This window comes from Gekko japonicus, unplaced genomic scaffold (genome assembly GCF_001447785.1).
Source record: "Gekko japonicus isolate JY-2015 unplaced genomic scaffold, Gekko_japonicus_V1.1 scaffold140, whole genome shotgun sequence".
Classification (NCBI taxonomy): Eukaryota; Metazoa; Chordata; class Lepidosauria; order Squamata; family Gekkonidae; genus Gekko; species Gekko japonicus.
Window position 1 is genome coordinate 637,899 of NW_015169781.1, and position 27,909 is coordinate 665,807.

A 27,909-nucleotide genomic window follows, 5' to 3' on the forward strand; every position below is an offset into this window, starting at 1 on the left:
CCAGGCAGAAAGGGACAGGCCAGGAGAAGAGGGGGGGGGGATGGCGAAAGAGGGGCCCCCCGTGCCCTCCACATGCTAAATAAATCTGTGCCAGGAGAAGCCGCGCCGAACAATGGGCCGCCCCCCCTCCCCCGCCTTCCCCTCTTTCCCGGCAGCACCGAAATCCCACCACCTTTTCACATTTAAATCTATTAAACAGGGGACCAAAGGAGCTCCCCGGTATTCATAGCGTTGCATTAAAAAGGAGAAGCGGGGGGGGGGGGGGGGGTTACCAGGACACTCTGGGAGAGGGGAGGGAGGGAAGAAGCACGTCAGTGACATCGGGGGCAATGCTCTGGTTTTTGGGCACTTTCACACGCAGCCCACGAGCAGGAGGGAGTGAGGAGGACTGTGGTGGAATTTGCAAAACGTTCCGGTTCTCCGGTTGCCTCGCTGGGCAGGAGGGCAGACAAAGGTCCCCGCCCGCCGGGAGACTGTCTGACTTCACCTGGGCTGGGCCCTCCGGGTGGCCCCTGGGGATCCTCTGGAATTACAGCTCACCTCCGGGTTACAGCGGGCCTATAGCTAACATGGGGCCCACGGGGCCCGCCCCCCTAGTGTTTCTTCTGGGCCCCCTTGCTCCCGGGCTGCCCCCAAAGTGCTCCAACTTACCACCTGCACTGTACTTTCATTGAATTAGCTGGTGGGCCCCCCAAGGCCCCCTCCCCAAAATTCCCTAGCTACGGGGCTGTTGGACAGGGATCAGTGCCCTTGGAGAAAATGGCTGCTTTGGAGGGTGGGCTCTCTGGCATTGTACCCCACTCAGACTGTTATCCTCGCCAGCCTCCATTCCCAAATCTCCAGGGATTTCCTGGCCTGGATCTTGCAACCCTACTCCCCATCATTGTTCCCTCTAGGCGGAGTTAGTATGAGCTGGCTCACAGTTCTTTTAGCCTCCGGCTCACACCTTTTTGTCTTAGCTCAGGAAGGATGGCTCCAGAGCAAACTAATATATGCCAGATCTCTCGCTCACAACTTGAAAAAGAAGAGGAGGAGATTGAATTTATACCCCGCCCTTCACTCGGAGTCTCAGAGCCGCTTACAAACTCCTTTCCTTTTCCCTCCCCACGACAGACACCCTGTGAGATAGGTGGGTCTGAGAGAGCTCTGAGAGAACTGCTCTTTCAAGGACAGCTCTGACAGAACTATGGCTTGCCCAAGGTCATCCAGCAGCTGTAAGTGGAGGAGTGGGGAATCAAACCCGGTTCTCCCAGATTAGAGTCCGCACACTTAACCACTACACCAGACTGGCTCTCATTGCTCCTCATCCCCCACCGGTGGTCCAGGGGAGACCTGGCAACCAATTCATTTTCTCATTGGTCTTCCAGGGGCACTGGTTTACTACCGGTTTTCTGGCATCGGGGCCTTCCAACTGGGGACATAGGATGAGAGCAGCAACACTGCTAAATGTTTGTTTAGCTGGTACCGATTTCACCCTAATGTTGGGGGAATTTAGTCAGGGTGGGGTAGAATAAGCCCTCACCAGGGCCCACGGTGAACTGGTGCACCTATGGTTGCTAGCCTCCAGGTGGTGGCTGGAGATCCCCTGCCATTACAGCTCATCTCCAGACAACAATGGCTGTGGTCACACAGAGCATTAGTCACGCTAAAGAGACGGAAGATAAGCGGATTTTCCAGGCGCGATCAAACTGCAAAATCTGGGAAGCTCAGAGCTCCCGTGGCTAACCCGAGGCTTCCCGCCGAAGATGCACTGTAAAAAACTAGTACCTCTGAGGTACTAGTTTCCGGAAACCGCAGGGCAAGGGCGGGCGTCTGATCACGTTTCCGGTGGTAGCTCGTGGCATCCGGCATCCGCCCATGTCCCGTCGCAAAAAGGATCCCCCCCCAAGTCTCCACAGGATGCGCACAAGCACCCAACGGTGCATGCGCACACTTCGGTTAAAAAAAACCACAACCCCCGGCCTGCTGCTTCTTTGCTGCGCTGCAGGATTGACGTATGATCGGCACCTCCCCCTGAACCACGGGACGTCGGCTGGACGTTTGATCCGGCGGCCGCGCAGTAGTTCGCCCTGGGGCAAACAGCCACCCCCCCCTGCGATATCCGACCCGTGTAACCAGGGCCAAAGATTAGTTCACCTGGAGAAAATGGCTGCTCTGAAAGGTGGACTGTATGGTATTATTTCCCACTGAAGTTCCTCCCCTGCCCAAACCCCACCTTCCTCAGGCTCCACCCCCCAAATTTCCAAAGTATTTCCCAACCTGGACCTGGCAGCCCTAGGGGTGCCCTTTGAATCCCCAATGTTTGTCTAGGTTCAGGAATCCCATGGTGGGAGCTCAGGGTACCCTCAGCAGGCCTGCCCTGGGGAAAGGATTCCCTTACAGTAAAAGGTCATGGAACTCTTTAAAATACCTCCTACTTCCTTGCTACTACAGTATTGGGCACAGGGTGGCTGAGGGAATGTATCCAGCTGGTGGCATATAGTGGAGATTTGCCAGTAGAAGCCATTAAGAGCTGGGAGAAATGCAGTCTGTCTGTGCGACCAAAAATTCACCCAATGTGGGAGGGAGCTGATGCGGACTTGTGGAATCCTGACTGTGAAATACCCAAGGTGTTTGAAGGGAAGCTGAAGAAGTCTTCATATACTTGGGAGATGTCACAGAAAGCCTTTGCATATCCCTGGGATCTTGCACTTTCATAATATGCCCTGTGCTGCAATCTGCTTTAAGAAGGTTCAAAAGCAGCATTCAAGAGAGACGTAGTCAGAGGTCATTTCGGGGGGGAACGCGGGGGAACGCAGTTCCCCCGGGTGAGGTGCAGGGGGCGGGACACATGACGAACCCCCGCCCCCTGCTTCCGGCTGCCCCGCTTCCAGCCCTCATTCAGCCAGGAGGAGGCAGGAGAAGAGGGAGGGTAAGTTGCTTCCTCCCCGCCTCTCCCCACCCCTGCCTGCCTGGGGCCAGGGAGGGCCTTGGCGGGGCTTCCTCGCACTCCCGCTGGCCTTGCAGGTCCACCGCCGGGCGCCTGATGTCAGGGGGTGTGGCATATGCTAATGAGTTATGCTAATGAGTTCCCCTAGCTCTTTTTCTACGAAATGACCCCTGGACGTAGTTGCTGTGATGCATGTTTGGGCCTCTTTGTTATTATCTCTGGTCCAACGGAATGAGCGAGCAGCTCTCATCCATTTTGGTGAGGTTGCACTGGAGCAGGAGGTGCTTCAGAACCAAGGACATCTCTTTTGGGTCTGCAGGGCACACCAATCCATGACTCTGTCACAGGGGGGTGCTTGTCTCGCACCTCCTAACATTTTGTGATTGCCCTCCCTTCATGGCAGCCATTTTGTGGTGGCCCCCACTCTTAACATTCCAAAAGTGCCTACAAGCCGGACCAAGTTGGGAACCCATGTTAGGCAGTTTCATAATGGATAGGGGTATCAAAGACTCCATCTGAGCCAGCCAGGCACGAAAGAAGAAGGTCAACAGACAGTCTGCGTACTTTGCAGAGGGGCAGCGGCAAGCCTCCCACACATACAATTGACCAACCTTGGCCCCGGTCACACGGCAAAGTTGCTGCGGGAGAGGCACAGATGGTGGGCGGATTATCCGGACGCGATCACACCCCAACATCTTGGAAGTGGAGCGCACCTGTGGCTTACCGCCGACAATGCGCCTTAAAAAACTAGTACCTCCAAGGTACTAGTAAACGTTTGCCACGGGCTGCCTCCAGACGCCCATGGTGTGATTGCGCCGGCACGCGGCATTCCCCTCCAGTCCCTTGTTTACCCGCTGGCGCCGAGGGAAGGGCCCGTGGTGTGCTGCCGGCGCGTCTGATCACATAATCGAGCATCAAACTGCGCCGGGGCAATTAGCCACGCCTCCCCCCCGCGATATCCGGCCTGTGTGACCAGGGCCCTTGATAGTTTTTAGATGCCAGGTTAAAGCTGCTGGCTTATACAGGCCATTTGCTGAGTTGATTTGCATAGCTTCCATGAGGTGCTTTGTTGGATGTGATGCAGGAAACTTTATTTGCACGCTTTTGTTGTAGTTTCTAATTATTTACTTTGGGATCTGCATTGAAAATTGTTTGCTATGTTTGCAAAGCAATAGCAGTGACTAGCAATGCTCCGTCTAAGCTGTGGAGTCTTGTAAGCAAAGATTCTACTTTGTGAGCTACTGGCATTAAAGTAGTGAGCGAGTGATTTGGCTGCTGCATAAATTAGTTTGCTCTGGAGCCATCCTTCCTAAGACAAAAATATGTGAGCCAGAGGCTAAACCACTGTGAGCTAGCTCACACTAACTCAGCTTAGAGGGAACACTGATGACTAGCCATGATAAGTGATAACTAAATGGTAGTACTCCTTTGAACTAAGAGAAACGAAGTGGTAGTACACCTCTGAATACTAGGGAGTGTGTATTTTGCAGGGGGAACACAAACAAAAAGGGGAAATCATTTCATCCATCCCGTTTGTGGACTTCCTTGTGGCACATGGCCGGTCACTCCTGGAAGCATAAATGGATTTTGGTCTGATCGAGCAGGTCTCTTCTTAATAGAATGACATAAAGCTACAAAACACAGACAAAACGTTGACTAGTAGCTGGGCCATGAAATGTGCAATAGTTTCAGGTCCCCATCTGAGCCCTTGCCCCTTCTCCCTCTTGAGTGTTGAAATTTGATTTTCCCCCTCTGCAAAATAAGGGCATATATGCAGATGCACATACTTTATCCAGAAAAGATAATACTTCTGTATAATGCTTTAGAGTGTTCAAAACTCCTTGCATAAGTTAAGGTTGGAATCATTAAAACAACCTTGTACAGAAGGCCAGTATGATTATTGCTGAAATCTTGCAGCTGGGCAGATGGGGATGAAACATTGCCAGTTGCTTAAGGCCACCATGTGAGTTCATGGCAGAGGTGACTCTCAAACCAATGACGTTTAAAGAATTTAGGCAGAGCCCTGCTGGATTCGACCAAGGTCCGTCTAGTCCAGCATCCTGTTTCACATCATGGCCAATCAGATGCCTCCAGGAAGTCCACAAGTTGCCTCCAGTAACTGCCACTGACCATGGATGTTCCGTTTAGCACACATCATTCATAGCCTTCATGAATTTGCCTGGTCTCCTTTTAAAGCCATCTAAGCCAACGACTAGCACCACATCTTGTGGTAGTGAATTCTGTAATTATGCCATGTTTGTCTATATGAGCCACTAGGATATATTTGGCACACAAACAATGCTGCTGGAATTGCTGATTTAATCCAAGAGAATCTTTCTATTGTACCCTGAATATCTAGACATTATATATGGAGTCACCCCATTTTTATCCTAACAGTTCTGTGAGTTAGGAAATGCTGAAAGAGGGTGACTTGACTGATGTCTTTGTGACTGAGCAGTTCTGGATTCAAACTTTTTTGGCCTGATACGAGTCCTACGGTCTGAGCCAGTGTAGTGTGGAGGTTAACATGTCAGGCTGGGGAGACCTGTGTTCAGGCCTGTAGCCAGGATTTTGTAATTCAGGGGGCCTTTAAATAAGTCAGGGGGCACTGATGTCACAAAATATAAAATAAAAATAAAATTTTAAAAGCTCACTTTTGTGGCGTTTGCACTCTGCTTAGGGTTGCCAAGTGTACTTACCCTTGCTAGCGGGGGAGCCTTGCCGGGCTCCAGGAGCTCTCCCAGGACGTGTGCACACACACACGCGCCACCAGCACATCACAGGAAGTGACATGCTACGTCACTCACGTTGGGGGCGTGGCCCAGATCGTCGGGGGGAAAACCATATGGCCCCCCCGATGATCTGGGCCACGCCCCCAACGTGAGTGACGTAGCATGTCACTTCCTGTGATGTGCTGGTGGCGCGTGTGTGTGTGCACACGTCCTGGGAGAGCTCCTGGAGCCCGGCAAGGCTCCCCCGCTAGCAAGGGTAAGTACACTTGGCAACCCTAAGCAGAGTGCAAACGCCACAAAAGTGAGCTTTTAAAGTCAGGGGGCCAGGCCCCGAAATGCCCTACTGTAGCTACAGGCCTGCCTGTGTTCAGTTTCCCACTTACCCCTGGATGTAGCAAAATCAGCCCTAAAACAGAGAATGGTGGACATGTAGAGACAGACAGATCTTGGTAGATGTCCTAAGTTTAGAGCCCCAGATTCTGTCAAATATCGCTTGCAACCTATGTCCTATTTATCACAGCTTGAGACTCACAAGTTTAGGAAAACCTTCACATTAGCCAGATATCAGGCTTTCCCCTCCGCGATGCTTGAGGGCAGATTCAAAAGGATCCCTACTGAATATAGACTTTGTCGATGTGGCTCAGGGGAGATAGAAACTATTGAGCACATGATGCTCAGATGTAACTGGTATAACAAGATCCGTGACAAACATATTACTCCTCTTATAACAGATATGCTGGGACAATCAGGTGCTGAGCAGTGTAACCAATTGTTAATTGATGGGAACTGGACAATTACTGAAACTGTGGCAAAATTTTGGGTAGCATGCTACTGCATCCGAAATACATGATCAAATATATAATAATAGTTGCCCAATAGTCTCTGTTTTATGTTCTTCTTTTACTTTATTACGCTCAGCCTATGCCTGACTGACTGACACCCCTGAAGTTCACTTGGGTATTCTTGGACCAGACCCACCCCCCTCTGTCATTCTAACCTGCCTCAAAGTGTTGATGTAAGGACAAAATGGGGAAAGAGAAATTATCTGTGCCACCTTGAGCTCCTTGGAGAAAAGGCAGAATAAAAATATATAGATAGATACTGTCAAAGTCTGGACCTGACACCATACTGGCATTTTCTGTTACTTCATTTATTTAAAAAGAAATCTGTATCCCTTTTATATTAAAAATAATACTCAAAAGCAGATTGCAACAGCTAAAAACATAGTACCACCATAAATAAAAGCAAAAATAGCCAGTATTTCAAAGCCATAGGATTAAAGCTTTTCATTAAAATCTTACAAGAATCAGCCCCCTTCTAAAATTGGCAGTGTTCATGAGTGCCCTACACAGAGTGTGCATGAATGTACCAGTAGTGCCAGCGTATCAAGGGTGACAACAGAGAAATGGGATTAATGGTTCCCCTTGTAATCAACAAGTCAACAAATTGATTAAACATATCTACGTGTTAGCAAAACCTTAAAGAGAAGGTACCTACTGAGATCCTGAAGGCAGCTTGAATAAACAGGAGTCTTGTCAAATCTTAAAAGACCGACAACTACTAGTTGCCTGTTAATTTTTTTCTGCAACACAGCTGCCCTTCTTAAGATAACTTTTTAGCTCATTAAAGATCTTGCAGCATGCCCTAAAATTACAGATTTGTTGAGATTAAAATCATGCATCCCAGGAGGACTGCCAGCTGTGATGTAAGCCAATCCATACACTCAGGTTGTCTGAAGAGGCTCTGGCCAATGTACTTCTATGGTGGTGGCACTGAGACTGTGGAACTCCCTTCCCCATGAGGCACTTATGACAACTTCCCTTAGATGGTTAAATTCTCTCTCTCTCTTTTGTGTGTGTGGGATTGTTTAAATTGTTGTGAAGTCAGGCTGATGTTATCATTGGTTTTGCTGATTTTCGTATTTTGTTTTGCGATGGAGGCTGGTCTTCTGGATTTGGCTTTTAGGTGTGGTCTTTCCTTTCCTTCTGACTTCTGGGTTTTCATTTGTTGGCTGTATTGGTAGTGCTTTCCCCCCAAATCTAACCTTGTGAAATGTGTAATTGTTTTTTTTTTTTAAATTGCAAGCCTCATGGAGAGTATTATACCTGAAAAACAGGGTAGATATTTAATAAAATGAATAAAATCAAATAAAATGTGTGGAGGAGACTGGGGGGGCATCTGTTAAGCAGGGTACCACTGAAGAAGATACACAGAGCGCAGTGTGAACGCACAAATGCCATTCACAGACTCTTATGTCTCAATGCATGAGCAGTGCCCCCCCATCTTGGTTGGTACCTGCAGTGGCAGGTGCCTTGCAAAGGGAGGCACTGGGGGTCTCTGGGTCCTTCTGCCTAAAGAAAAGCCCTGTTTAGGAATGCAACTCAGAGGTGGGGGGGGGAAGGGGGGGGCGGGTCTGCTTCGGTGCCCCACTGAGACCCCATTCTTTCCCAGCCGGAGCATCTTGTATTCACTAGGCCTCTTACCAACCCAGTGCGCCTTTTAATCCTCCCCTGTCTCCTCGGTTCCCTTTCAGGCTTCCTAGCCAATGGGAGATGAGCTCTCCTTTCCAGGAAGGAAATTAAAAAGCAAGTGCTAAAGGGTGGGAAGGAAGAGGGGGGTGGGCTGTGCGGGGAGACAGTCCCCGGGTGGAGGTGCCAGTCATCAGGTTCTCAATGGCCCCATTCACCCTGCCCAGCCACACAGAAAATCGGGGTCACCAGCATCCCTGGCCTGCCTCAAGACAACTGTTGCTTTATTCTTTTTAATTGCTGGAAAGTGCAGAGCCGGTCCCCTTTTGGTTGTGTGTGTGTGGGGAGAGGTTGTTTCATTGGGAAGGGTCTGGGGGCAGGGGCAAGACCTGCACACACCAAGGAAACTGGAGTGAGTGTCAGGGATGGTGGAGAAGGCCACAGGGCAGTAGCAGAGCCATCTGTGGGACCTGAATGAGATCTGGCGTAGGGGCACATACTGCCGGCCGTGGGCCCACAGAGCTCTGCAAGGGCCCCCCACACACACATACACACCTACTGCTTTAATAGGGAGACTCTAAATTGTTGAGCAAAGAAGGCTTCTTCAATGTATCATTGGACAGTGGGACAAAGGTGCACACAAGGAGAGACAGGCATCTGTGCACATTAACACTCCAGCATGCACAGAAACATGGTAACTGTCAGAGGCCTTCTGCACATCAGAACACTTGCCTGGTGAAGTGCCGGAAGAGATTCTCTTATGTACAGATCGCCAAAATTGTACACATGAAAAAGATGCATGTATCATACAACAACAACAAAATTCCATTACGTCCATCTATGAAGCCTATTAACGGGAGCTTATTGTAGTTTTATTTCAGTGAATGATTTTGTACTCTAATGCCTTGCAATCAATTTAATTCAAATGTATTTCCATATCCCCAAACCGACAATTAGGCCCAAACCACTGATTGTTGGTGCTGGTTCTCTGTTTTGAAAAACCCATAAGGCTGCTTTCCTGGGGCAAGTACAAACCATCTCCAGGTGACCAGGCAGGGAAACTTTATAAAAAGTTTTCTCCTTTTAACAATCAATCAGCATAGCTGTGGATGGTGGCAGGCAAACTAGATATACTCTTTGTGGACTAGTAACTTTTGTAGACTTCCTTGAGAGGCGCTGGACTTTTATTTATTGTGGGTTGCAGTACATTGTTTTAGTGTTTAATTTTAATTACATGGTGCCTTTGAGAGCCTTGATGAAATAAAATGGTCTAGACCGGTTAATATAGAGATAATATAATCCAGGAATCTTTTGAAAGATGAGTGTAATAGCTAAACAGCTTAATTTACAAGTGATCTTGTTATTGTTAGAAGAAATACCTTTATTATGTATACTATCCCACCTTTTCCATAGAACACTGTTCTTTTTTCATTCTCTGTTTTGGCTCTGATGTGAGCTTGTAACAATTACAAAAATTAAACAAGCGTGCCCTTCTATTGCAGAGTGTCATCATTCAAGATCTGCCCGCTACCGGTTAATCAATGAAAGCTTTCATTCAAAATCTGTTGCTAAAAAATTGTTCTAGCCATGACAGAAAGTTTTGGTAGCAGAATGGATGAAGAGTTCTGAACCAGCTGTAACCTTGCACAGTTTGGGTATTTAGGCTGGTCCTAATAAAAGTTATTCTGTGATGTCTGTGTTTGTAATTTTCTTGGATCAATACAATCTATCCTTAAAAATGATGTTTACAGCTTAAAAAAAGCTAGCACAATCAGTGTGCATGACTCTTGACAACATGAGCTGACAACACTAGTCTGTCCCATGGTGCATACAGCGGCAAAAGCATTCTCATGTACATACAGCTTGTGGAAGGGTACATGCATTGCATATCTAAGATTCGACTCGAGTTTAAAAAGGATTTTGGGTGTGGGAAAGACCTTTCTCTGCCTGAGATCCTGGAGATCAGCTGCCAGAGTAGGCAATGCTAAGCTAAGGTCCCAGAGTCACATGGAGAATTTGCCGTGCGAGAGGCATGACTGCTGGGCGGATTAAAAGGCTGCAATCATACGGCAACATCTGGCAAGCGTCACGCCCTTGTCTCCAACCCGTAGCGTCTGGCCGAAGATGCGGAGTCAAAAAGTAGCTGGAAAAGTGTAGTATTATCCGGAAAACGTGGGGTACGGGTGGGCGTCTGATCGTGGAAGCGCTGGTATCCCATCGCATCCGGTGCCCTCTGTATCCCACGAGATGTTTTCTTGTAAGCCTCTGTGGTATGCGCACAAATGCGCACGTGCACAAACGCGGTACTGCTTCGTTGCCACGCTTCGCCATCGCCGTGTGATCGGTGGCTGACGGCCTGAGCACGGAGCCTCGGGGGAACATCGGATCATGATACCGCGCTTCATTTTGCTCCAGAGCAAAAAGCCTCACTCCCCACCCCCCGGGGCCTCAATGGTCTAATGGTAAAGCAGCTTCATTTTAGGGGTGTATGGAATACACCCTCTTCAATTTATTTTTGGTTTAGAATGTTGTTCTAGGTGAAACTTTTCATTTCACCCATTTGCGTTGTGTTCCCCATTCATTTGTTTATTTTATGCCATTTCTATGCCAAAATAGTGTTTAAAAAAATGTGTGAGTTGAATGGGCAAAATCCAGTGCCCGGAAACAGAATATGGCAGGTAACTAAAGGCTCACAACTTCATTTTGTACAAGGGAGAAACAAAACTGAAATGGAGTTTTTCAAGTTGGAGTGGAAAGGAGGAGATATTTGAAATCACCCTCCTTCCTACGTGATGCACACAACACCAGCACAGGAATCTCTGGACGAGGCAACATCCTGGGTGTAATCCAGAAGTGACTAAAGGAGAGTTTGTGCATGGCATGCTCATTGCCTGAGGACTGCAACATTAAGCGAATTGCTCACATGTTCACATGCACAAACCCTACTACTTATTTTCTTTTCCCCTTTAAATGCATATGATCACAAAATCACAGCAAGTGGGACACGAACAAGGGGGGAGATTTTAAATATGCATTCACAAGGGGTTAGAAGGTTGGAATCCCATCCCTGTGTCTTATTAAAAATGGGAATTCTGGCCCATATTTAGAGTGATGTACATATGCTGCGATAAAGGGTTGGACTTTATCTCAGGACACATAAAAAAGCAGTGCGTGAGTGTAAAGTAAGTTGCAGCTGATTTATAGCGACCCACTCAGAGTTTTCAAGGCAAGAGACAAACTGACGTGGCTTGCCCTTGGCTTCCTCTTCCTAGCCACCCTGGAATTCCTTGGTGGTCTCCAAATACTAACGAAGGCCGCCGGCATTTAGCTTCCGAGATCTCATAGATTGGGCTAAGCTGGGCCATCCAGGTCAAGGCAAAACTAGCTGTACCAGAGCCAAAATCAGAAGCTGCCTTTATGGGCAAATACATTAATACCCAATTTAATTTGTCCCTTTTGGAAAGAGGCCCTAAGCAAGCAGTTAGAAGTTGTTTACAGCTGTGTTGGTCCAGAAGTAAAATCCAAAACACAATCTACGCAATACCTTAGTACCAGCCCAATGAAATTTAACAGCCACTGGTAACCAAACGCTGGAGATCTGATCTCCTGGTCTCTTCCGCCCTCTGCTGGTGCCAGTTAGCAGAGAAGAGAGATTCGGCTGGTGGGATCTTAAAGGGCGGGGGATTAGTTTTGCATGGTTCCGCCTTTTTTCTGCCCAGGTATCTGCCCTTTGAGGACACGCTTCAAGCACCTGGCAAAGCAGGCTGTACTCAACGAAAGCTTCAGCCACAATTAATCGGTCTTCAAGGTGCCGCGAGACGCCATTTCCTTTCTGCCCTGCAGAATTTGTTTTCCACCTCAGTGTAAAAGATCCGGGAGCTGGCAGTGGTTATGCAATTGGTAAAATGTTTTGGGCTGTTATTCTTTATTCATGTGATCTCCAGGCAAATTGGGCATGGGGGGCGCTGTTGATACCCTTTTGACCTTGGGATCATCACACACAAAACCAAAACACTTCAGAGCCAGCTCTGGCTGCTTTTGTTTGTTTAGCTTTTGTATTCTATGCAATCGCTTTGGACCCAACTAACCCTGGAGTTTCTCATGATGCAACATGGGTGTCAGCAGAGGAGGTATGTGTCTGTTTGGAGAGAAACTGAGTTGGCTGAAGGTGAAGCATTTTTGGGTCACGGGCTCTATGGACTCTGTCTCTTTTTCTCTTTTGTTGGCTCTGCTGCCCCTTTGTCTCCACCTGCCGCTGTATATTTATAAATAAAGCAAGTATTACAACGACACCATAAATCTCCAGTATTCCAAAGCTGGAATTGCTTCCACTGGAATCTCTTGCCACTGAGGGCAGTGAGGAAGACTGGTTTCAGCAGTGGGTTTGTGTTTAAACAGAGGGGTTAATTACCTTGGGCCTCTCTCTCTCTCTGAGGATCTATAGGAGCATCGCTCCCTATACCTGTGTTCTACTTGCATATGTATAAATAAGGGAAATGGTACAAAGCACCATCAGTTTCCCAGACAATCTTTTCCAAAGGAAACCAAACTCGAGAAATGTTGTACAACAAATTTAGAGTCCAATGGCACCTTTAAGACCAACAAAGGTTTATTCAAAGTATGAGCTTTCGTGTGCAATGACACATTATCACCTCTTGGGGCAGTGAGGAGCACACACAAGTGTGCACTATGCCCTTCAGTGTAGAAGACCATGTTTATTTGGGTTCTTGGTACATACAAGGAAGACTGAATTAAGATGGATGCTGATGTTCAGTTAGTTGCTTTCACATTTACTTGGTCTGCGATGGCAGTAGGTGGAGAAATTCCTCATCCCCTAGGAGGAAGGAAACAAATCAGTAATTGTGGCTGGCTTACACACAGAGACTGGAAGGCTTTCCATTCCTCCCTGTTCATTTAGACAGGAGCAAAATAATTCCCCCTCCCCCAGTGTATGTGGATGATCTGGGTGGGAATCCTGCTTAACAATCCCTTTCAAAAGTTCTTAAAGCCATGTTAGTTGTTATTCTGCTGGAGTGCGGAAAAAGTGCAGAATGTTCCATAAAGCACAGAGTTCAGCTTCTTGTAAAAATTAGCTTATCTTTCATCCCAGAGGCAAGTTTCTAACTCCTTTGTGTTGCAAACATTTGCTTGACTGTGTGTGCGTCAATAGCTGCTGAGATAGCTGAAGAGAGTTTGCGCAGTGGGGGAGAGTTTGCGCTTCAGAGTCATGCACTGCAGTGGTCCCTGCCCTGTCCCATAACTAAATGATGCAGAATAAGGAAAAACCATGTTAATTTGCATAGTGTAAAGAGATAGGAGAAAATGTAGTTTTCCTTAGCATGTGATTTCTTTAAAAGCACAAATTGCACATAAGGAACCTCCATGCTCAGAGACAGTATACCTCTAAGAATTATTCCTGCATGTGTGTGCTGCTTATAGATACACACAACCCTCTTTAAGGTTTTCTTCACTATTGGTTGAAGGAAGGGGAGTTGACCATACCTTCAGAGGGAATTCCACAATATTCTTTGCATTCTTTTTCATGGTAAAACTTGTTCCCGTTGCCCCCACACCCTTCAAAGGTCACACATTTGCCTCGGTTTGCATCAAAGGCCCAGTAAGTCACTTTACAAGGACCTCCAGGGACGATGGGGAGCCGGCAAGATGCTGCAGGGGAGAGAGAAGAGAGCATTGCACTGGACCAGTCATTTCCAGGATCTAGTGAAACTCAAACCCGGAACCTTTTGCTCTTATGTTTGGCATCTCTTCCTACCAGCTGATTGGCTAGCAACGTGCTGAGCGCATCTAGGCACAACACAGCCGTGTGCTGTTGGCGTGCACATAGGAAAAGACTTTCTTAAGTCTTTGAGTCTGGAAAGCTCTCCCTGTGGCGCTGCAGAAAGCAAACCTTCCCCTTTCTTGGGGGAATGAAATCAACCGGAGTTTCCAAGCCAAGTCGATCCCACCCACCTCAGTCCCAGCTGCCAGGTGAACAGCAGGGGAAGTCCGTCAGCTCCTGTGGGCTTCCTGGAGCTACCTGGCTGGCTGCCGGTAGTAACTGAAACCTGAATGAGAGTGACCTTTTGGCCTGATCCTGCTGGGGAATTCTGTTTTTCTCCTCCTGTCCAGATTTTTGTTCCCCATTTTTTGTCCAGATTGAAAGTTCCCCATTTCCCTTATTTGGCAAGGTGTGTTTATCTTGACATTGAAAGTCCCCCATTTCCCTTATTTGGCAAGGTGTGTTCAAAGCAGGGACATCACTTCCTGTATTCTTCTCTGTTGTGCTGAGAAGGACCTGCAGGCCCGAAGCAGCTGTTGCTATAGAAACTGATCGTATTGCCCATGACGGTGTCCAGCCGCCCTTAATAAAGACCGCTTCTCAGCTGTGAAATAGGAGGCCTAGCCAGGGCATTAATGCCCAGCCTCCTCCAGAGAAGCATGACCTGTCTCCAGTTATTGCCACTTGATTTCTTTTTCCCAGGAGGGAAATTGTGGGTGAAATTTTCACTCCACCTTCATCAAAATTCAGTGGCCGGATAAAAGACTCCCTGTAGGGTCTGCATCCTGCCTGCAGTTGGACTATGCCTGTGCTTCTTACCCTCGGTCCTGCACGTTTGAAGACAGGCCTTCTCTGAGCGGAAATTGTTGCCATTTCCAAGACAGCCGCCATAGATAAAGGTCTCGCAGGTGCGAGAAGTGGCATTGTAGAAATACCGAGTGGCTGAACCCAGGCAGGGGCCGGCATCCATGTTCAGTCGGCAGTAATCTGGAAGCATCAAAAGGCGAGACTTTAGGTGGAGCAGAGCAGCCATGGGTGATAACTTAAGGAATATCTCCAGGCCCCACCTGGAGGATGGTAACCCTGGTTGGAGAACAAGTGCGAGCGCTTATGTTCTTGTTCCCCAAATCCTGCAGAGGAGGGATTCTGTTTTGGAAACCCACCTTCTTTGTTGCCTAGCAAGGTGTTCAATGAACCATCGGCAGATCCTTCTTCCTCAAACAAAGTCGTTCTTCGAACTCTTGGCTGATGAAAGAAGCAGGAAATGGTGTCAGTGTTCTCAGCCATGGAACCACAGGTCACTGGGCAACCACCCGCAGCTGTTCTCTGCTTGCTTCCCCTCCACACCGTTTCTAGATCTGAGTTAGGAAGCCGGGCATGGCCCTGAAAGGTTGATTTCTGGAGGGTGGCTGGGATGCTTAAAGTGGGGCCAAGCTCCCCATCTCTTGTGGGTGGGGGGGGAATCCCCTGGGAACAGCAAGAGTCTAACAGTGAGGCTTTCACCTACCTGTGGTTCAGATTCACCTGCAGGAGGCACGCACTCCCCTAAGGAAAGAGATCAGTTTGAGAGGTATTACTGGAACGTAACAAAGGGCATTTTCTAGTAAGAGTCGGCCATTAGAAATCCTTGGGTCAAATCTGGCCCCCCCAAGGATGTGGTATGACCCCCCCTGTTATTCCCCCAACGTGCAGAGGAGCGGCATCTGTAGCAGGCGGTTATGACCACAGACCTCAGTGTTGGGTGTGTGTGTGTTCAATTTGAGTCCTTGGCCCATCACTGTCCTTCCCCTTCTCTGGAAAGACATCCAGCAGAGCTAATAGATGACCAAACTAATGGCCAAGAACAGGTGAGGCTTTTGCCCTGTGTGCCACTGTGAAGAAACGAACTTAAATCTTCTTTCATCATTAAAAGGCCAAGCTCCTTGTCCAGAAAATCCTAAATCCTGAACATGGGGTGAAATCCTGAACATGGGCCATTCAGTTTAGGGCACTCTACCTAAGCTTAAACATCCCAGAATGAAAAACCCTTCTATTACAGCCTCAAAGATGTGGCTTTTTGAGACTGCTAGCAATCTCACTCAAGCTGGCCATGTTCACACAAATTGGGTTTTCAGTGCCTGCTGTTTTGCTAGATGCAGTGGAGGTGAAAAAGATATCATAAGGAACTCTATAACTTCTTGAGTGATGTTATGAAAGTGACCCCATGCAGCAAGTTTGCCCCTTGGACTGCCTTGGGAACGATTCAAAAACTAAAACACCCCCCATGGGATGAGCCCAGGTCAATAGTTCAGATTGTATGCAGTTGTACAGGGGGAGTACAAACTCAAGTATCCTGCCTACTCAACACTTGTTATGGACTCTTAAAAGAGAGTATGTATTAAGTGCAGGGCTTTATTCCCAGGGGAATGCACTGGAACGGAGTTCCGGAACCTCTTTGACAAAATTCTTTTAAAAATGTTTAAAAGTTCATGAGTTTTCAGTATATAGATTGAAAACTTCATTTCCTTCTTATTTATTTATTTATTTATTTTATATCCCGCCTTCCCTGCCAGGGCAGGCTCAGGGTGGCTTACATAGAATGTATTGAACAACTAAAAGAGACGAATTGAATAAACTCACAACAATATAGTTATAAAAACATAACATAAAGTGCTAGTGCAGTTCGTATAACAATGGCAGGTATTAGGCACCTCTTTATCCAAAAAGAAAGCCCTGATTAAGTGTGTATGTCAAAGTCACAAATCCTCCTTGCTTAAAATTTGTACTGATAACATTGTTATCAATATATCTAATTCCAACATGGCCTCATCTGTAGATACTTAAATCTGGAGACTGGAGCCATGAATACAGATCTTTCTACAAACCTGAGAAAAGCTCTAGGTTTGCAGAAAAACATGGGGGGGAAAGGTGGGTGTCCCGTCCCCCCAAATAGAATAGCAGCACCTGTACTTTTAAGGAGGCAATGTCCTCTCAGTAGCTTTGGTGAGTGTTGCTAGGCAACCACAAGCATATTGCCAGCTTTCAAACCTTGCTTTCTGTCAACAAAAGGAAGGGGGAGAGCCTTTTCCAGGCCTATTTTGACCTCTCAGTCCACTCCTGTCCCCCTTCCTCCTGTCCTGGAGGGAGGATTCATCAGGGCCATAGCCAGCAGTAACCACTAGGCAATTTGCTAACATGCAATCTCTGCAAGTCATCCATGTGCAGTGTTGGGTACCAGATGATGCCACACAACTTGTCTGGGTCCAGTGGCTCTGTTCAGCTTGCAAGACTTGACTGGGCCTGGCAGCAGCTACCATACAAATCAGCTGAGCGACTTGCTACTACATGACTTTTGCAGCTTGGGCAGACTTTTCCCAGTGAGAGGCTATATGGGGAAGGGAAGGATGGAAAGCTGAGAGATAGTGTGGTGTAGTGGTTGGAGTGTCAGAATAGGTTCTGGGAGACCCAGGTTCAAATTTCTACTCTGCTATGGGAGCTTGCTGAATGACCTTGGGCCAGTCACACACTCTCAGTCTAATCTATCCCAGAAGGTTGTTGTGAGGATAGAATGGGAGACTGATATAAACTACTTTGGGTCCATTGGGGAGAAAGATGGGGTATGAATGAAGTAAATAAATAATAAAACTGAAAACTGCAGGGGGGGGGAGGAGATTGGATTTATACCCCATCCTTCACTTGGAGTCTCAGAGCGGTTTACAATCTTCGTCCCTTCCTCTCCCCATAACAGACACCCTGAGAGGTAGGTGAGGCTGAGAGAGCCCTGAGTGAACGGCTCTTGAGAGAACAGCTGTCAGAGAACTTTGACTGACCCAAGGTCACCCAGCAGCTGCATGTGGAGCCAGTTCTCTAGATTAGAGTCTGCTGCTCTTAACCACTACACCAAACTGGCTTGGTTGGTGTTAGAGAAATTTCGTTCATTATTAAAATACTGAGTAAGGATCCAACTTCCTCACAACCATTTGATTACTGAGCATGAGGTCGATTGATTACGTTCCTAATTAGTTTTCTATATTTATGATGCTTCTGTCCCTTCTCACACTCTTGCCCAAATTTTGTTAATTAACATCCCCAAACTTTAGACAACCATTTTCATGGTCATAGTGTGGGACTCTCTTATCTCTCTTTCAAGCTGTAGGGCTGTTTTTCTTTTTTGCCCTTCCCAGGAATTTGAAATGTTCTGTAAACAGCGGGTAGAGTGAACTATGTCTGGGAACTGAGAGTTACTGAAGTCTGTCCTTTTCTTTGATATAAAGGATGAACTCTTTTTGTACTCAAGATGCCAGTTTGTTGTTGAATGAACTGGTATCAGAATGAATTCATTCTTAAATAAAATTGCCCACTTTGCTAGTAGAAAATCCTTGAAGTTAGTTTTTTATCTCCCAGATAGACCTTGATAAAAGGAGGTGGGGGGGGAAATCCCTTAACAGTTGGAGAGTGGGAAGAAGACAAGGAAGCAGGTAAAAGGGAGAGGAAGTGGGGATTGCCAGGAGGTGAGAAAGAGGATATGGGGGGAAATGACATGACTGCCAAAAAACCACACTCTGAAAGGTTATCTTTTGAATGACTAATGATTACCAGCTTTCAAAGAAGCCTATCCCCCCAGGGCTGTCAGTGGGAAGACAAATGTCTTGTCCCTTTACTAGAGGTTTAATGCATAGAAACAGGCAGCTGTTTTTCATAACATGGAGAGAAATAGCATCATGTAGTAAATAACAGCCCATTAAATCTCTATTAAAGGGACAGGACATGTTTTTCAGGCCTGTTGGCAATTCCCCCCTCACCCCAATTGTGCCTCCTAACAGGCAAGAGACAGAACAATGACTTATGAAGAGATTTGACAGTCTACCTTGTGAGCAGGTAATTCTGTTTGTTGGGAGTGACAGAACGAACCAGTCATCCTCAGTGCAGAGAAGTGACAATTATCTACCCATAGCTGAGGCTAAATGGAAGATGGCCTGGCCAGAGCAGAGACTATGCATAAATGCAAGGGCAACCTCCACCGAGGTTGGCTACCTTAAGGTCACAGGAGATATTAACAAATTCATGACATTTCTTATTGACAGCAAAGTCTACTCTGGTATTTAGATTTTGATTATCGGATAATTAAGTCATAACAGGTGATCTTCAAATAAATGGTATAATTTGGTTTTTGTTCTTTGTGGAGTTTAGCCTTGGAGGCATCTAGTATTCCGCAACTTGCTGAAACACATCCCTCCCTTCAATGGAAATGCCATCGCCCCAGCCCCTGAGCTCACACCCTCCCTTAACCCGGGTTTGCCTTTATTAATCAGAGTGAAGATGGAGTCTTCAGGGATTCCCAGATCCAGAGAAAGCTGTCTAAACTCAGCCATGAGGTCCTCTCTCAGCTCTGGGCTTCTTCCTGAAAAGAAGAAACAGGTATATGTGATATATTGTTTGTCCTACATGTGGCTTTGGGGCTAGAGAGTGTTTGGGAGATCTGAGTTAAATCCTTACTCAGCTGTGAAGCTTACTGGAGGACATACAGAAGGTTCAGTACCTCTGGCATCTCTTTCAGCCTAAGAAATCTCAGAGCGTTTTATGAAGATAAAATGGGGTGGGGGGGAACCAAATGATAGAGATCAGTTCCCCTAGAGAAATGGCTGCTTTGGAGGGTGGAGCCCAGGGGTCGTTTCGTAGAAAAAGAGCTAGGGGAACTCATTAGCATAATTCATTAGCATATGCCACACCCCCTGACATCACCGGAGGTGTGTCATAAGGCCACACACCCTGACATCACTGGAAGTGTGTCATAAGGCCACACACCCCGCCCATGAGGGGCCCGGCGGTGGACCTGCAAGGCCGGCGGGAGTGCAAGGAAGCCCCGCGAAGGCCCTCCCTGGCCCCAGGCAGGCAGGGGTGGGGAGAGGCAGGGAGGAAGCAACTTACCCTCCCTCTTCTCCTGCCTCCTCCTGGCTGAATGAGGGCCGGAAGTGGGGCGGCCGGAAGCAGAGGGCGGGGCTTTGTCATGTGCCCCGCCCCTGTAGCTCACCCGGGGGAACTGCGATCCCTCGCGATCCCCCCCGAAATGACCTCTGGTGGAGCCTATGATGATATACTCTGCTGAGATCCCTCCCCTCCCCAAATCCTACCCTCCCCAAATTTCCAACGATTTCCCAACCCCACATTGGCAGTCCTAGGAGGGGAGATTTTGGCAAGAGATTTCACCTAGGTTTCATCTTTATACCGTAGGATTTGTCCTCTGAAGCTGTTATTTCCTCTGGGGGAACTGGTCTCTATGGTCTGGAGATCAGTTGTAACGCTGGGAGAACCTGGAGACGATCAAACCTAGAGAGCTAGTGCAATAGCATGCATGCTAATGAAGTTTTAAAAAGGCTTCCTCAAAAGGCAAAAACAGAGTCAAAACTGGGACCATGTTTTCCTAGGGAGAAGCAGGGCCGGTTCACCCACTAGGCGAACTAGGCATTTGCCTAGAGCGCCGGGCCCTGGATGGGGTGCCAAGCTGTTCCTCCCCCTCCCCCCTTTGGTGGTGGCGGGGCGGGGGGGGAGAGGCAGTGGCGGCGGCAGCAAAAGGGTGGCTGGCTCCAGAGGTCTCCAGGTCTCCAGGCCCCACCGGGAGGTTGGCATCTGCACCACAAGGTAGCCTCACGTAGGGTGCAGAAAAACCTCGAGCTTGAGACTTGGGAGAGCTAAGGCTAGAGTAGAGAATACTCTGTCAAGTGGACCAGTCAGACTCTATATAACACAGTTTCATGTCTTCACTTCGCTAGAAATTAAGATTGAGTGAATTGACCTGATCTTTTACAGCATCCTATAAGCTATGTGCCGTGCTACCCTTTAGGGTTTTCATACCATAAATCTTGGCCGTGGTGGTCAAGCCATGGGTGCTGTTCTTCTTTGTCACAAAGATGGCATATTCGTTGTAGTTGGTGTGAACCACAAAGGTCTCAATATTTGCATCCCATCCTAGAGCAGAAGAAAACATAGGGTGCCCTTGTAAGAAAAACTCTCTGGAAGAGGCTTAGTTGCTAGAACAATGCCACCTTTGATTCTGCGGTTACGTTGCAGGAACTGGATGCCAAACTCAACTTCCTGAGCATTTTATTTTTTTTAAACCCACATTTCTAGTCCTTATGACCACTAGCATAAACTTGAAAACCTGTGGTGTAATTTCAGAAGGTAGAGAGAACTCTGGGCAAGTTTTCTAGTAACTGGGGAGGGGAGAGTGGGTGTCATTCTCGCCCCTCCCAGTGATTAGTAGAAACCATGGTGGTACCACTTTTGAAAACTGCCTGGAGCTTGTTCAGGACACAGTGGTGATGACTTGTAGGTGTGAGTTATAGGGTCCCCGTCTCATCAGATCCAAAAGATATAGACCGGCTGCCATTTTGCTTCCAGGCACAAGTCAAAGACTGGTTATTAGTGACATGGTCCAAAACCAAGAACAAGATCCATGTAATACCTTTTGTTAGGACCAACCAAGCTGAATTGGTCTGGGAATGGGGTGTTTGAAGGATCTCCTGTCATGCAAACCCATCTGCTGATTGAGCCCTGCTCTGTATACCCTCACTTTCAAAGCACTCGGGATGGTTGCACAATCTGATTAGACTGCATTTTGCTGTTGAATCACACACACCCTCCCATTTATTGAGTTGAATCCTATTCCACAGCACTTTGCCCAGTAAGCAGTCCGGCCATGACAACTTGTGCTTCCAATGTCAACAGAAGCCATAGATGCTGGGAAAAATAAATTCAAAGTTCCACAAGAATGCACTTCTGCAGTCTTGCTCTTTAGTGATCTTGGGAACTGTGTCTCTGTGGCTGCCCTAACATGGCCTGACCCTTAGGGACATTATGGGGCTGCATTTACTGAACTGCAAGAGCAGTTAAATTCACTTCTTTAGCAGAAACTGTTTTCCGAGTCCTAATCGAGCTCTTTAGAGTATACCACTGCAAAGCAGAGAGTTTGATTAGCGCGAAGAGAACATTTTGTAAGTGCTAGAATAACTTCTGAGAACCTGGAACTGTGTTCTATGTGATTCTAGAACTCAATTAATGCTCTGAACATTTCAAATGGAACACACAAATGTATAAAATTCACAGCTTCTCCCTTCAGAATACCTGCAAGCAAGGCCCTGGTTCTTTCTTGGAAGTATTTCAAAAGCCCAGATTTGACTCATGCAGATACAAAACAGGCTGCCTCCGCTGAAGGCAAGCAGTTTCCCTCCATTTCTGCCTCTGAAGTGCTTGAATGCTTGTATCGTAACTAGCATGGAGACATGGCAGAATCATTCATCTTGATTGGAGGAATGATAATTCATGCAGAGATGCAGCAGGCAGCCTCTTCTGTGGGTGCACATTTATTTATTTTGTCTCCTGTCACATAGTTTGGGAATGTCCATGCTAGTTATAAATGTGTGCAGCTTGTACTAGTAATGCCTTTTGTTCTCTGTATCTGTCCAAGTCCAAAACAGGTTGTTGGGGGAATGCTACTCAGTTGTCACTAGGGAAGGAATGGCCATCCCTCTAGGTTTTTATATCGCTTGCACCTTCTTTCTAATTGTCATCATCATACAGTTGACATTCCTCCAGAGCTTGGAATGCCTACCTGCCAGATTAGGGCTGCAAAATATTACCCCAGTTCGGACTGTTGCCAGCAAATGGGAAAAACAGGCAGAATGTTTGCAGTTGGCTGGCAAAAGGTGCAGCTTTTTGAGGAGCTGCAAGTGAATGCCTGCTGGTGATCTTAGGGGACAGACAGTGCCACCCTAAGCAGAGTGGCACCCTTCTAAGCCCATGCACTGGAATGGACTCAGAAAGGTGTAACTCTGTTTAGGGTGGCACGGTGACGCTGCATTAGAGGCTAGCCGAGGGCCTGGCTTCCTGACTGCTCCCACCTATTCCACGTGTCTCTTTGTAAACATACGCATATTACAAAGACCCCAGAAGTCTCTCCACTAAGTTAACAGACTGTTTAAAAGCCTGAAACTTAGAAACTAGGGTTGTCAAAAAGCCTGGAGGGGAAAAAAAATCCTGTCCATTTAGTGAAGGCTTAATGGGATGATTGACCTCCATGCCATGAAACGTTTCGCCCATTTCCAAATGTTAAGTTTCCTATTAAAGGGCAGGACATTTTTCTCCAGGCCTGCTGAGAAGAGAGGAATGCAAACAACAAGTGTCAAACCTGTTGAAGAGTAAATGCAAGCATCTTGGTTGTCCCCGACCTACTTGAATTATAGTAGGTGAATTTCCCTGGAATGTCAGTCTTCTGGTATACTCCAGTGATCTGGGAACAGACACCTTGCCTGCAAAGGAAGAGGGGAGGTCAAATCTGAATTCTCCTTGTATCCTTAGACTATGTCCCATCTTTTTTTGCAATTTGTTTCATCCCCAAAACAGCAAGTGTGCGGCCTATACCTTATGTGATATAACAGCCCTTCTAGATAAGACCAAAGCATCCCGTTTTGCACATTGACCATTCAGATGCCTCCAAGAAGCCCATAGGCAGGGCATGAATGCAACACCCCCCCCATTGTTTTCCTGATGCAAATGGTTTTCAGAGGTACGCTGCCTTTGAATGGTGAGGGGTCCATTGAAACATCCATCCTAATATGTGTGGGTGGACTAATCCTCTATGAATTTGTTTAGTCTTATTTTAAAGCTGCTTGCTCCAGTAGCATCTTGTGACAGTGAGTTCCACAAGTTAATAATCCATTGGATAAAGAAATACTTCCTTTTGTCTGTCCTGAATCTACTGTCTAGCTACTTCATTTGATGAATCATTTTCTTTTGCTGCTTTCTCCCTACCAGGCATAATTTTATAGACCTTCACCTACCCTTTAGGTTTTTTTCTTATCCAAAGGGCCCCAAACTCTCAAGCCTTTCCTCCTAAGGAAAGTGCTTGAGTTCCTCACTCATTATAGATGCCCACTTCTGCCCATTTCCCAGCTCCACAATTTTCTTTTGGAGATGCAGTGAGCAGAACTGCAAACAGTATTCCAAGGGCCACTGTGCCAATAGATCTGTACAGCAGCATTACAGTGTTTGTTTCCCACCAGCAACCTGTTCTTTTCACTTTTCTAAAGTTTTTTTTAGTGTGAACCTGAGGACCTTGGAAAGCAGATGTCATCTTTCCTGATGCATCCTCCCTGTTTGTAGGAAAACTACTTCAAAGCCTCCCTTATCTCTGTCATGGTCCTGCCCACCACCACCTCACCTCTGTCTGCAGACCTTCTTCCAGCAAGTTTACTGATGTCCATAGGGGTTTGCATCTGCCTGGGTACATTCCAGCATTTATAAAGAAACCCTAAGCCCAACCGATAACATGCTCCTAACCCTGAGAGGAAGAAGCTTATTAGTGCAAGAAATGTGCAGATAACGGTGTCAAGGAACAAAGGAGAAGAAGATGGGTCCTTCATGGAGTGTAGGACTGTCCCTGGCCTTGATAGTAAAATGGAACTCCCAGGCTCGGAGGTCGTGTACCTCTGCTACAAGATCTTGGGGAACAGCTAACAAGAGGGAGGGCATTTCCTTCACGGCCTCTTTGTTGGCTTCTCAGAGACTGGTGTGATGTAGTGGTTAGAGTGTTGCACTAGGATCTGGAAGCCCTGGATTCAGATCCCCCCCACTCTGCTATGAGGGCAGCGGTGGCTCAGAGGTTAAGATGTTGAGCTGCAGACTGGAAGGTCAGTAGCTCGGCAGTTCGAGACCCTAGTGCCGCGTGACGGAGTGAGCTCCTGTCTCTGGCTCCAGCTCCTGCCAACCGAGCAGTTTGAAAGCAAGAAATTGCAAGTAGATAAATACGTACCACTTCGGTGGGAAGGTAACAGCATTCCATGCACCTCAGCTGGCCACATGACCACGGAAACATCTTCGGACAACGCTGGCTCTTTGGCTTGGAAACGGAGATGAGCACCACCCCCTAGAGTTGGATTTGACTGGCTTTTGAGCAAGGGAAACCTTTGCTTTTTACCCTTTACTCTGCTATGAAACTTGCTGGGTGATCTTGGGTGAGTCTCTCAGTTTAACTTCTCTCACAGGGTTGCTGTGAGGGTAAAATGGGAGGGTGGAAACCTGTGTATGCCACGCTGGACTCCTTGGAAGAGTAGCATGATATATATATATATATATTAGTTAAGTAGCACCAAAGGGGTGTTTGCTTGTGTTTTGACAAGAGGATAAAGAGCGCCTACCTGAGCCTCGTGGTTGCCATGCTGATCTCCTCCCTCGATTGCCCGGGTGCCACAACCAGTGTCCCCATGGTGTATCGGTCCTTATATTTTTTCACCCAGGGGCAGTTGGAGCCGACAGCCATTTCATACCATTTCCCGTAGAACTAAGAGGTTAAAAAGAGAGAGCACTTCACCAAACCTTCAGAAAAGGTTGAAACAAGCAAAGTAGAAGCACCAGGCATTGAACCTATAGGCTTTGCCACTGAGCTACAGGAAACAACACCTGCACGCATCTGTGAGAGAATCAGGGAAGGTCATGCACAAACAGCTCATATTTAATATGCTAACTGCAGCCAAAAAAATAATAATCTTGATTGCATCTTTTTTGGAAACAAATCTATTTATCTCCAATACGTGTATGGAAGTAGGACCTGGGAGATCCTGGTTCAAATCCCCACTCTGCTATGGAATTTAACCTTGGGCTAGTCACTAATAATAATTATCGTATGGCATTCAGCAACAATAGCCCATTGAAGAACCTAGCTGTAAGCATAGTATCATAATGGAGTGAATCAACAGTGATACTTTTGATACATCACCAAGAGAAATGAATTGTTGAAAGACAGTTTATGTATACATCCTTGTTCAGAAGAAGATCGTTTGTCGAAACGGCAGATCATTCCGTAGACCACCATCTACTTTCACCAAATATAGTGTTCACCTATTTTGTTATTGTAAATTGATATGATTCTTGAATATATTATTAGCATTTATTTGTCACAGGTTTTTTCCCCCGCTGGTCTATTGACTGTGCCCATCCTTGTGACTATTCATTGTGTGTAGAATAGCCAGGAGATCCTAAGATTGTCTGGCAGGCAGACGTTCTAGCTCTTTAGCATTATGCACCACTAGGTGGTGAGCAAGCTATGTGTCAGAGGAGTTTTGCCATTGCCTGCCTCTGCGTCATTCCTTGGAGGTTGCCTTTCCACATACTAGTCAAGGCCAACCCTGCTTAGCTTCTGAGATCTGACGGGATCAGGCTAGCCTGGGCTATCCAGCTCCAGGCAGACTAGTCACTGTCTAACCTACCTTGCAGATGGTTGTGAGAATAAAATGTAGGACAGAAGAATGGTGTTGTAAGCTTCTTTGGGTCCCCATTGGGGAGAAAAGTGGAGTATAAGTGTATTAAAAACAGAATTTGGAAGATTATGTGAATAAGTGACTGCATACAGCTTTGGAATGGGCGAATCATTGCAGAAATTGTATTTAAAAGAGGGTGGCAGCCAGTTCTAGATTCCTGGAACAGGATAACAACAAAAGAGTGTGCTTGGATTTGAGGATGGTGACTTTTCATTTATAGAAACAGGGATTATAAAAGATTATTGTATGAAAAGTTAGTCCAGTCACACTTTAAAGACTGACAAGATTCATTCCAGCATTATTATGAGTCATAATTCACTTAATCAGCTACATGTGCACATCCATAGCAGGTGTATTTATACTGGCGTAAATACTGGAATAAATTTTGTTACTGCCTCTTGACTTCTGTTTTATTTTCCTACAGCAAACGCACAGTTACCATTCTGGAAAGGGTTTTTTTTAATGGTAATTCCATTCAGTTTTGAATGCAAAGTTTAAGCCGAGAATGGATGGGTTTTAATTAAAAAATTGGGGGGGGGGGAATTGAGGTAACAAAGCTCAGTGCCCTGCTGGCCACCTTCCTGTGTGTGGTTGTGTCAAAACTGGATTTTCCTAAGGCAGATTAGGGGGGGGGGGTTTGATATCAGAGTTAAAACCCTTTTGATCCTAAACAGGTAACAATTCAAAGAGGTAGCTGTAGATCATCTAAAACAATCAGGGATGGAGCTATCAGAGTATGAGCTGGGCATGCATAAGGTTCCAGGTTTAGTCCCTGGACTCATTGAGGTATACGATTACCAGTGGCAGAGGCTGGAAAAGGCTTTTCTGTGCCTGAGATACCAGAGGACTGGTCTGCACTATTGAATTAGATGGACCAATGGTCAGAATTAGGGTACGGCAGCTTCATGTGCCTATATGGCCTGTGGCTCTCCTTTCCAAGCAACTGATTTACATGCAGATGATTGTACATACAGTCTCTGGAATCTCCAGCTAGGCAGAAGCAGTGGGGAAGATCTTTCTTTACAGGAAACTTTGGAGACTAGACAAAACCAGGTTGGATATTGACCAACAGGTTCCTGGTTCATATGAACCATGACAGGCCATGGCAGCAGAGGGGTTGAAGGAACACTGATCCGAGAAGTCCCCAGTTCAAATCTTGCTGCTGCCATGATCCCACCAGCTGGCTTTGTGCCAATCATTCCCTCTTGGGCTCAATACTTCTGTCCCATTTGCAATATGGGGATAACCTTTAGGGGGAGGATTAGTGATAACCCCATGCTTTGCAGGCAGAAGTTCTCCAGATTTGGCCCCGGCCTCTCCGGTGACAAGGATCTCAGGCAGCAATTACTCCTCCTTAGACCCTGCTGCCAGTCTCAGTAGAGAACGCAAGGCTTGGTGGACCAAGAGCTTGGCTCTATATAAGGCAGCTTTGTGCATCTGAGCTGAATACCAATTGCTTTCCTTGAGGAGAAGCCCGAGGGCATTGGTCTGAATTGCTGTGTAGTTCCAGTTCTGATGAGAGAATCTAGAGTATTCCTTGTTCTAACATCCTAACACAAGGCAGTCCCCCCCTCCCAGCCCCTGTAATCATTACCCTCTCCTCGTCAAAATTCTCCTGGACTTGAATATCCTCAGCAGTTGAGATGGGGTTCCCTCCGGCTGGGGTAAAGGCCACTGCAAAGATCAAGAGGAGAAACGCCTGGAGCTTCAT

General features: G+C 46.9%; 1 protein-coding gene across 1 annotated transcript; it reads right to left on the bottom strand.

Annotated features, from left to right (window-relative positions):
* Positions 1 to 13,599: 13,599 nt before the first annotated feature.
* On the bottom strand, positions 13,600 to 27,909 carry C8G (complement component 8, gamma polypeptide). Its single transcript, XM_015416779.1, has 9 exons — positions 27,793 to 27,909; positions 25,080 to 25,222; positions 23,116 to 23,192; positions 20,740 to 20,853; positions 19,187 to 19,288; positions 15,416 to 15,453; positions 15,072 to 15,153; positions 14,728 to 14,895; positions 13,600 to 13,796 (listed from the first exon to the last, which is right to left on the bottom strand). The coding sequence occupies exons 1-9, from the start codon at positions 27,907 to 27,909 to the stop codon at positions 13,600 to 13,602; spliced, it is 1,038 nt and encodes a 345-aa protein (XP_015272265.1).

Bases quoted from the DNA above. Each gene is read 5' to 3' on its own strand.
- C8G (XM_015416779.1), bottom strand. From the start codon at position 27,909: ATGAAGCTCCAGGCGTTTCTCCTCTTGATCTTTGCAGTGGCCTTTACC. The intron at 14,896-15,071 runs GTGGGTTTCCAA...TGATGCTTCCAG, and splicing joins CTTGCTAGGCAACAAAGAAG to ATTACTGCCGACTGAACATG. The intron at 13,797-14,727 runs GTAAGAAGCACA...TCTCCCCTGCAG, and splicing joins TCAAACGTGCAGGACCGAGG to CATCTTGCCGGCTCCCCATC.